The sequence below is a fragment of the Protopterus annectens genome, chromosome 2.part0, assembly GCF_019279795.1.
Source record: "Protopterus annectens isolate FY-2018-M chromosome 2.part0, PAN1.0, whole genome shotgun sequence".
Lineage (NCBI taxonomy): Eukaryota > Metazoa > Chordata > Ceratodontiformes > Protopteridae > Protopterus > Protopterus annectens.
The window spans coordinates 1,353,693,073-1,353,704,470 of NC_056728.1; the positions used below are offsets into that span (position 1 = coordinate 1,353,693,073).

Here is an 11,398-nt window from a genome sequence, read left to right on the forward strand (position 1 = left end):
TAACCTTGCTTTACTCTTCTATAGTTGTATAATTTACCGTGAGGTTGTGGGACAACAGAACTGTTTTTAGAGGGTGAAGAGCAAAGTTCTCCATTCATGTAGAATCTTGCCTCCTGCTTTTTAGAGAAATTCTCATTTTTCTGATCTTGCATGTCTGAAATTTTAGTTTTTACATCTGGCAGAATTTTGCCAGAGTATGTTTAACATCACTTGGTAGCTGGAACTGTTCTGCCCCAGTGTAACTTTGCATGCTATCCTGCTTTGTTTTACAAACCTGCATGAGTCTCGCATATTTACTGAGGTTAAAGGAGTTAGTTATATGTTAGATGGTTTAGTTTAAGATTAGATGATTCGCAATGAAAAGTGGTTGTGAAAAGATAACATTGCATCCTAACTCTTGGTCCACATTCAGAGCTAAAGTCAACCCTTCTGTGCTACAGAGTGGACTGAGGCACAGAAACCTACTAACTCAATGACTCTTAGTAGTAAGACTAATTTAAATTTCCAAGTCTCAGTTTAAGAAAACTGTACGGCAAACTAATTGTGTTCCCATAAAGCATGTGTTAAATAGTTTGGCGACCAAAGGACAAGGGTGACTGCTTTTCTGGCATGGTGATGCATTTTCACACTTTTTAATAGGGCTGAAAGTTCAGTGTGTGTATAACTGGTTGTATTTGAAGAGCATTTCCTTGTTTTCACCTTTTTTCAAAATATTCTTTCTGATGGGCTTTCTTTTCAAGCTTTTTGTTTTCCATGGTTATTTTCTTAATCACTTTATTCTGACTTTTAACACATACCTCTCAACTGTGCAGATTTTCGCAGAATGTCGAGATTTTTGCCTCATTTTTGATCCATTTCTCATAAAATTGTGGTTTTCTGGCAAAGCACTGAGGGTTAAAGTCAGAAAATGACAGTCATTTGACTTTCAGACTTCATACCCTTCAGAAAATTCATATTCATGCAAAGCCTATTATTCTTTCAATTTTATAAGTTTATAAGAGCAATATTTAAAAGTTGTCCCTATTTTTGGGCCTTTGTCCCTCCATTATTGATGGTTTTGTCCCGATTTCCTGCTCCAAGAGGTTGAGAGGTATGTGTAACATATGTTTAGAGGGACTATGGAATCTCACTGTGACTTGTCCTGCAGATTTGTGCTTGCCACTAGATGGCATTCCTGTACTATATTCTCTTACAGTTCCTCTTAAAAGTGAATGTCTTTCTTGGACTACATCGGTAGGAAAATGAAAGCATTCAGAATATGAAATTGAATGCTTTCTGGGAACTGGAGCTGTTTATTTTAACTTTCAAAAAATTAAAGTTATTCAGTATTCAGAATCTGATTATTTTTCCTTTTTAAGTTTAGCCTGGCATGTGCAAGGTACAGCTCATCGTCTACCTTTCACCAGGGCCGGTGTTAGCATTTTGGGGCCCCCACAAATGTCAAGTTGGGGGGCATGGACACATCTAGTCTTATCACCTTATCCCTGCCAGCCATCCTAAAAACGTTTAGTCCATGATGCAGAGCTTTAAGACTAGTGCTTCCAGACTAAACTGTAGCTACAATGTTTTTACATTGGAAAGAAAAAGGCTTTACTGGAAAAGCTCACCCAGAATCTGTTACAACTTGCTGTGAGGGAAAGGTTAGTTTGCTTTTGCTTTCTTGTATTTTGCATTACTTTACTGCTTTCTATTTTGTATGTTGTGATTTGTTTTCTTTACATTGTGTTTTATTTGTATTCTGCATTTAATTGGATATTAAAACTAGGAAAGAGACCACAGCTGTGTCTATTGTGAGTCTCTCAGAAATTTTATCCACCCTCCCACCCTGGTGATGCTATATTCTTAAACTTGACTATCTTTCTAGTTGCCTGCCCCTTATGTTAATTTGACCACATATCTTCTTCTCTCCCCTTTCACGGGCTGTTGAGTAAGCACAAAATTATTATTTTGTGCAATCATTCCCCTTCAACTATTTAAAGTTATTGGCCATCCCACTGCATTCCATAGAACCAGAGTACAAAGTGCCCACCCCTTTCAATCTATCTTTCTCTTTTAAAATTAGCAACCCTCTCTACATGGACAGCTAAAGCTTTAGTTTACCCCCTCTTTAATATCTAACTGCTTAGTGCACACTACAGTGCTTAGGATATTTATTTTATTTATTTTTATTTTACATTTGTTTATGGGAAAAGGCAGACTGGACATGGGTCCTTTTTCAGCGAAGGCCTGGGGAGAAAAGCTCCAGTTATAAATATATAACCTATACTAGCATTCGTAGAGTAACAGACATTTCAACAATTTAATGAACATACAGGATACTATGTTGATTGTAAATAATACAAAAGTAAAATTTCCATCTTGTCTTAAAAATACGCAGCTGCATCTATTACAAGAGCACCAATTATTGGAGAGCCCACATTCTGCCTCTCAGTAGCCCTCTTAGGATTCATGCTTCTGTTTTCACCTGGTGAGAGGAGAACAGTGACATTATTTCCTGGAGAATGCTGATCACCAGAAAGCCTAATAACTGCTTCATAGGTGACAGCTTGGAATTTCTGCTTATATTCTGCTCCTGGTGAGAGAAGGAGTAGAGTGCATTGATTCCAGACTGTTTCTGGTTGGGCAGTGAGCGTCTGTGTTCGACCTTCCTGATTGGTCTGGTTGCTATTCAAGACATCTACCAGGAAAAGTCTACAACAGCCCTAAAGACCCTTGCATCATCTGGGACAAGACTGTGGATCACCAAACCGTCTATGGCCTGCTTCTCATCTTGGGATTGGTGCTAATGTTTTGCTTCTGGTGAGAGAAGAAGCAAAGGAGCATTGTATCCCAACAGAGTGAAGCTGTAGTGAGACCAGCATTAGTAGTAGCGAGGCAGTAGCCATTCATGTGACAACTCTTTTCATCATTCTTGACAAGCTAAGTCTTCGTTTTCAGTAAGTCCTGCTTGATTTGTTTCTAACTTCAGAATATCTGTCTGAATACTTCATCCTTATATTTTCAGGGTCTACTTATTAGTTTCCCCTCAAGTATTTGGCAGTGCTCTGTATAGACAAAGACACTTTGTGACATTTTCCATTTAAAACCATAACTGAAATTTCACCAATACTTAGTTGCGAACAGGACAACTAGTTTGCAGTGACAATCACTGTCCCCAGAGTTGCAAACCAGATACTTCTGACATTGCTTTATACTCACTCCAACTGTCTAATCAATAAAAAGAGTCTTTTGCCATGGATATGAACTTTCCCACCATCTCTGTTACCAGCATGGTGGATATGGGCATCCTCGAGCAATGTTGAAATTGCCTCATGTTTACTGACGACCATTTAATTCCCAAACTGATATGGTATGTTAGCAATGTATTTACACCATGTCACTGGAGGCAAAGCTCTCCCATAGAAGTACTCCTGATTGTCAGTATGGTTGTCAGTAGTACACATGCAGCCATCACACACAATTCAAAGCAGACCTATAGACCCACATATGCTGAGGCAATTTAATGTAACCTTCTTAAACCCCAAAGATCTCCAAAATGAAGTATACCTATAACAAATACCTGCAGCCCAGAATGCACTATTTCAAAGCATCAACATCAACACATACAGCCACATGTCATGGAGCCATAACTTCTAAGCCCATAAGGCAAGCCACCACACAATCCAATATTCTGGTCATTGGAGACTCCATAGAGAGGCACACTAATGTCCCTCTCACCAGGCTAAGGAGAAAGTTACTGTCAGTTGCTTATCAAAGGCTAGAATCCACCACATTACGCACGCACACTCTGGTCACTGGACCACAAGTACCAGTATGACTCGTCATAGTCCATGTTGGTGTAAATTTCCTGAGACATGCCTCCCTAGACTACATGAATAGACATCCTGTAGCTCTCAGAATATATGTCCCAGGCTGATATGAGCCTAGCATTAAACAGCATTTTACCTTCTCTAAGGATGATGCCACAATATGAACAAAAGATGAATGACTTTGGTAATTGACTTAGTTTCTGGTGTCATTCTAAGGAGGTGCAATATTTGTCAGCATGGAAGGAGATGGTCAAAAGACCACACTACTTTGCCAGGGTTGGTCTGCATCAGTCCCCTTTCAGCTTTCAAATATTAGCTAAAACATTGCCTAAAAAAGCACTATGGAGGAAAACTATGCCAAACTGAAAGTACTTCCAACATAGCAAATCAAATCCAAGAAAATCTAAAGGTATTACTGCTCAGTGCTATGAGTCTAAACAAAATATTCCTCCCTAGAAGCTCTCCTCACCCTAGAGAATGCTGACGTCTATGCGGTCACTGAGACATGGTTTAAAGCCACAGAGAGCACACCAACAGTGCAAGGTTATAATGCCTTTCACACATTTAGGCTAGTTACTATACATAGACAGGGACTAAAGGTAGAGGTGTCTCGATCATTATACCTCAAGGCTGGTCAAATGGGACAGTGCACTTAAGCTACTCAAATTACCGTAGGCAAAATCCAATACCACTTCCTTGCAAGCTATAGGGTTCCCCTCTGACCTAAGAAACTCATGTCATGTATTTAAACTTAATGAAAACACTCACTATCCAAACCAATACCATATTCATGGGCGAGTTTAATTATCCCACTATTAATTGAGAATCCTATATGACGCCAAATGTACAGGCGTAGAGATTTCTGGATTTTGTAAACATAAACTCCCTGGATCAGATTTTCAATACACCGAGGGATGCAACTATACTGAATCTAGTCCTCGCTAATATGGGAGAGTGCAGCACACCCTCCTAGTGTAATGTCTTTTCTGGTAAGGTCAGACCACAAAATGGTCTCCTTTTGAACTAAAACTAAAACCTGGATCCCCAGATAACCCTGGAATATTCAGAAACTACTCTAAGGCTAACTTCCTGTTAAGTGATAACCTGGCAAAATTTGAAGCCCCCATAAACCCTGAGAACACTGCTGCCTATGCAGAACTGTTCACAGAAACCCTGTACACGCATGCTAATAGCTGCATAGAGGCAGGTGTACCCACTAGGAGGAAGTACAGAACAAACTCTCAAAAAACAAACCACCCTGGTGGAATCACAAAATCAATGGACTATATAACAGAAGGAAGAAAATCATGGCAAAAAAATAGGAGTTGCAGCACCCAGCAGGATAAAACGCACTCCTCAAACTAAACAAACAACTCTGAGGACAAAGTCTACCAAAGCCAAATTTGAGGTAATGTTGGCCTCCCAGGCCAAGGACAACCACAAGTCATTCTTCAGCTATGTCAGCAGCCTCAAAGGCAATTCACAATTGTGTGCAAAGCTCATTGTTGATGGAGCTGCTTATACTGAACCAGAAGATGTAGCAAACCTACTGGCTGACCAACTGAACTCCAACTTTACCCCTCCCCCCTCAACCTTCTCTCAGGAAATAGCATCAAATGCAACTCCCCCTGCTATTACTATGGAACAGGTACTTAATGCTCTCTCTAAGGCCAAGAGCACTGCATCATTGGGCCCAGACAACATCCCAGGATGCCTGCTAAGTAGCATGAAACATGACCTATCGTGCTGTCTGGAATTGCTATTTAACTGTAGCCTCCAAAGAGTCTTCATGCCCCATGAATGGAAAACAGCAGCAATCATCCCTCTCCACAAAGGTGGGCCATATACAGACCCTGGAAACTACAGATCCATAAATCTCACTTGTCTTGTATGCAAAGCCATGGAAAGACTTATGGAAATTATCATCTAGTAAATCTCCAGACAATGGACCCAGCCCACTTTGGTTTCATCAAGAGCAGGTCATGTCTAATCAACCTGGTGGACTTCTTTGAGAAGGTCACCAAAGCAATGGATGAGGCCAAAATGGTTCACACTGCCTACCTTGATCTGGCCAAGGCATTTGACATAGTAGCTCACTTGGGCATTGTTGACAAACTCAAGCGGTTTGGTACAAATCCGTATGTCACCTCGTGGATAGCCAACTGGCTCACAGACAGTACCCAGGAAGTTAAAATTGGAGAGTCCACCTCGACAAAGAGGCCAGTCACAAGTGGAGTCCCTCAGGGATCATTTCTTGGACCACTCGTTTCTGACATTGTCAGTGGTCTCCAGCTGACTAAATTTTGCAGATGATCGCAAATGTCCTCAAATCCCACACCAGCACAAATGTTCTCAAGGAAGGGCTGGCATAGACAAACAATTGGTGTCGGAACCATGGACTAAAACTAAATGCCAAGTAATGCACAATAGTATCCTTTGGGAAGTCATCCACCCCTGGTAACTATCATATCAACAACACACTCTTTAGACTTGGGCCAGTAGTTAGGGATTTAGGGACACACAGACAGTAATCTAGCCTTTGACCATCACATGTCTGCAGTAGTGAAGAAATAATTTTGTGTTGCACAACTTATTAACAAAGGTATGGCATCTAAGTCCAAGGAAGTCAATGTTCCACTGCATTTGGCATTCGTCAGAACTATCAGAGTACATTGCCCCCTTCAGTATGTACCTAACCAGCCATATCCAACAAATGGAACATCCTAGTGGTTCCTCACTAAAAGAATACACTGATTAAGTAAAATGTCCTATGCATAACACCTCAAGGCCCTATCCCTGTATTCCACCTCCTACAGGCTGCTTAAGGGAGATCTACGCCTGGCATATAGGGCATTGTCAGACCCCACTCTAGATCTCCTGCATATCTGCAAAACAAGCAGCACTAGAATTACCCATTCTAAATATGTAAGCCTTCCCTGTGATACAAGTAGGACCTGCTGGAGAGACAGGTATGCATTCCAGAGACTACCCCATCTCTGGAACAGGCTCCCCATCCATGTGAAGCAGAGTTCCTCCCTAACCTAATTCAAGTGTAACTTGGACAATTGCATGGGGAAAAACTTAAATTCATCCGTGGCTTGGCCCCTATCTCTCTAATGGACACAGGCAACCTGTTAATGATTTAGCTCCCTGGCCCTTGCTATTTAAATGTTTAATTTCCCAAACCCCTGATTGCACTTATCAAGAGTACCAGAACTGACAGAGATTTGGGATGCATTGCTAGGCTTAAAAAGGCCCTTGTGGTCATTAGCCTAGTAAACACCCATGAACATAACAGGTCTGTGTACCAAGACTATGTTGGCCCATCTCAGAGAGAGATTTACAGTGATTGGCATTTCATTGTGATCAAGATGCATTCCAATGACTCTAGGTACAGGTCTGGAATTGGGCGTAATTGTGCTGTAGGCACTACCTACTTTTTTACACATATACACACACACACACACACACATACACATACACATACATATACACACATACATATACACATATACACACACATACATATATACACATACACACACATACATACACACGCATACATATACACACATACATATGCATACATATACACACATACACACACATATACACATACACACACATACACATGCATACATACACACACATACACATACACATACATACACATACATATACACACATACACACGCATACACACACATACACATACATATACACATACACATACATATACACATACACACACACACACATACACATACATACACATACATACACACACATACACACACACACATACATGTACACACATACACACACATACATGTACACACACACACATACACACATACACACTTACATATATACACGTACATATACACACATACATACACACACATACACACACATATACACACACATACACATACATATACACACACATACATATACACATATACACACACATACATATATACATATACACATATACACATGCATATACACATACACACATGCACACACATACATATATATATATACATATACACACATGCACATACGCACACACACATACACATATACACATACATACACATATACATATACACATACATACACATATACATATACACATACATATACACACATACACACATACATACACACACATACATATACACATACATATACACACATACATATACACATATACACACATACATATACACATATACACACACATACATATACACATATACACATACATATACACATACACATACACACATATACACACACACACACACACATACATGCATACACACATACATACACACACACACGTACACACACACACGTACACATACACACGTACATATACATATCATTTAATGCTCCCCTCTGCCCCCCCCCCCCCCCATTCAAGGCTCCCTTTTTTTAACCATCTTTTTTATCCAGTGAATTAAAGTACAACATTACATGTTGCTGTTTATCTTTAGCTTTCTTTGCATCTTTTCAATGCACCTTACCTGGCCAAGACAATACCGTAATAACCATTAAGAAATAAATCCATTAAGCCATAATTCAATTACACCAGGGTCCACAGAAGCCATATGGCTATAGATACTCTGAGGTGCATGTTAGTGTTTCCCAACCTTTTAATGCAATGGTAACTTGAACAAAAATCATGAGTAATAAAAGAATTTCAGTCTTATTTTTTTCTTTTAAGGAAAGTTTTCCCAAGGCTTAACTTTCAACGTTAACAAAATATTAGCTCATAAAAAACTAACAAGTGAATTGTCTGTGAGGGTACTGCAGTCTTCTGGGCAGTTTCTTGTGATTCCCTTGCAATTCTTAGTCTTTGAACACTCAAAGCCATCTAGTGGAAGTTCAGGTTCAACCCTACATCTTGCAGTAACCTTATTGGAGGTCACAGTAATGTTGCTAGCATGATAACATTCACAATTGATCCATTTGATTACTATAGGCTCCAGAAACTTGCTCTGTCATTGGCTATACTGTCGGTGAGAATCAGAGTTGTGCAAGGTCGATGCATAAAAGTGGGACAGATGCACTTCAGGAGGGTGAAATCGGACAGTTTCAACAAACATGGAGTGGTCGAGATGTATAGATGTCACCTTCACACAGTAATAGCTATAGGCACTGAAATTTAAAAAAGAAAAAAATTTACTGAAACTGAGTCTGTAATTAATTTGGTTCACTTTCTCTCAAATATACTGAAGCTGATTCCCTAATATGACTTTTAGTGAAGATACGTTTTTCATGTCTAACCTTATAGCACTCATTTTGCTTAAGTTTTCATTGCTCACTCCTTATAGTATACACAGGAGTAAGAATAGATAAACATTGGATTTTTCAACTGTAATTCCATGTCTCATTTTCTGGGAGTTGGTAATCTGTATTCCTTTAATGCACTGGGAGTGTGAAACTTTCTAATGCCATGCACAAATGATTACTTGATGTGCAGATTCATTGCAACAGCCAGTGCTGCTCACTGACGGTTCATCTTCTTTACCATTATTTTCAGTTGTATATATTTTTTTCAGTTTTTGTCAGGGTTTGTCATTTTTCTGGGGTAAGGCATAGCAGAACCGATTCTTTATATGGTTATCTGCTGAGAATGACTGGCTAAGTTTTTTGAGCTGGTGATGTCAGGCTGGAAAGTGACCACGATTTTCCATTGCCTTGTAAATCCCGTAGATGTGGTTCTTTGTAAATGAGGCATACCTAAAATGATTTGTGAAAAATAAATGCTTATTTGTGCAACGTAAAATGAATGCCATGGACAGTGGCTAACTTGAGCATTTGCATAATGTGTTAGATGCTGCAAAGCAAATGTGCTTGGCTATAGGGTGTATCTGCGTCTAGTGCAAATAAGCCGGTGTATGGTAGCTGCAAACTATATGTAAATAAAACGGTACAAAATGAAATGCAGCTAATCTGTTAAGAAAAGTGTTAAAAGAAAAATAACATGCAGTTGTCTCTTTTTATAGTGAAGTGTGTCAGAAATGTCCCTGCTTATTTTGCCGAATGTCTTTACAAAGCCATGAAGGTAAGTACGTTTAATTTTTTCATTTTGCATTCATTCTTATTAAATGTCATATTTAGATTTAGAGATATTGTATGTCTTCTGTGTTCTTGTTTGGCATGATATAAGTGGGGTGCATGGTGGTTTACAGTGCTTGTACCTTGTACTAATAATGTGGTTACAGTGCTTGTACCTTGTACTAATAATGTGGTTACAGTGCTTGTACCTTGTACTAATAATGTGGTTACAGTGCTTGTACCTTGTACTAATAATGTGGTTACAGTGCTTTGCATATTCACCATCTTTGCATGTTTTGTGATCTGTCACAGTTCTTAATTTTACCAAACTGAGGCAAGATAATCATGAAGAGAGTTGTGTGCTCAGATTTGAGTCTGGGTCACGGCAGTTGCAACTTTCCTGTTCATGACTAGTGTACAAACATTTTTATCTGACAAGTGGGCTAAGTTGCTTCTTATACTTCACCACAGAGAGTTGCTATTGCCTTATGTTGGTGCACAGCAAAACGTTTTGTATATGCTGATGGAGGAAGGATGGTGCAGGCATTTTTCATATTTTTCAAACTAATTCATCAGAATGAATCTAAAGTAAAAATGAATGTTGCCCAGGAATAGAATGTCTTTCATTAAAGATAATGGCCGTATTTGGATAACTTTTCCTTGCACTTTTGAAAGCAAAGTTAGTCTGAAATTTTGTTTAGAGTTTCTTTGGTACTTTCTAGACTAAAAGTCTGTAAGGATCTTCAGAAACCTAGCCATGCAGTCCCACAACTTCTAGCCCTAGTATTAATTATTTAACCCAGAGCTTGTAGTATTTGCAGTATGAATAACATTGGGGCAGGCAGACATCTACATGTTATCCCTGTGCATAACGAACAAGGTTGCCAATCCTGGGGACCGTTTGCAATTTCCCTTACTCTAGTCAAGCATAATTTGGACAAGTGGAAGAGACGTTTTCCTTTGTGTTGAGGAAGACTATTCCAGAGAAGTGGTTTTCTCCATGAGACTTGTCTGTCCTTCCAACACGTCCTATTTAAGTTACAGTAGAGAGATTGAGATCTCTTGAGCAGATGTATCTGTCACAGTTGGGGTTACGGGTTTGTAGTAGATCAGAAGCAAAGGGATCAGCAGAGGTTCTGTAAGCAAGACTGAGAACACCTCAGTACCCAGTAAGATGCAGAAGAGGGACAGTGCGTTGAAATGGTCACTCTTGATTTTTGGATTTAGTTCCTTGATTTTCTTTGAGAAAGCACTGTGATCACTGTTGTCAGGTGTTTGGAAAGGTACATACCGATGGGGTCATTATACTCTATCAGCCTAATGAGTGCACAATACTGAGGGATTATCACCTACCTGGACCTGGATGCCATACTCTTACTAATAAGCTGGGCAATGAAAAACTACTTCCTTACAACAGTGATTACATGTTGATCAAATGATGGCTCATTGTCCACATAGTTTCACAGGTCCCTCATTGTTTGGTCAATTTTCTGGGGTGTGCTACTGATGTGACAGTT

At 39.5% G+C, this 11,398-nt stretch overlaps 1 protein-coding gene across 1 annotated transcript in view; it reads left to right on the top strand.

The window, feature by feature from the left end:
* Positions 1 to 11,398, top strand: part of ANXA5 (annexin A5) — a 309,430-nt gene that overhangs the window by 238,773 nt on the left and 59,259 nt on the right. The window contains exon 11 of the mRNA XM_044061534.1: positions 9,830 to 9,888. Within this exon, the coding sequence (XP_043917469.1) occupies positions 9,830 to 9,888 (59 nt within the window). The remainder of the gene's footprint in view (positions 1 to 9,829; positions 9,889 to 11,398) is intronic.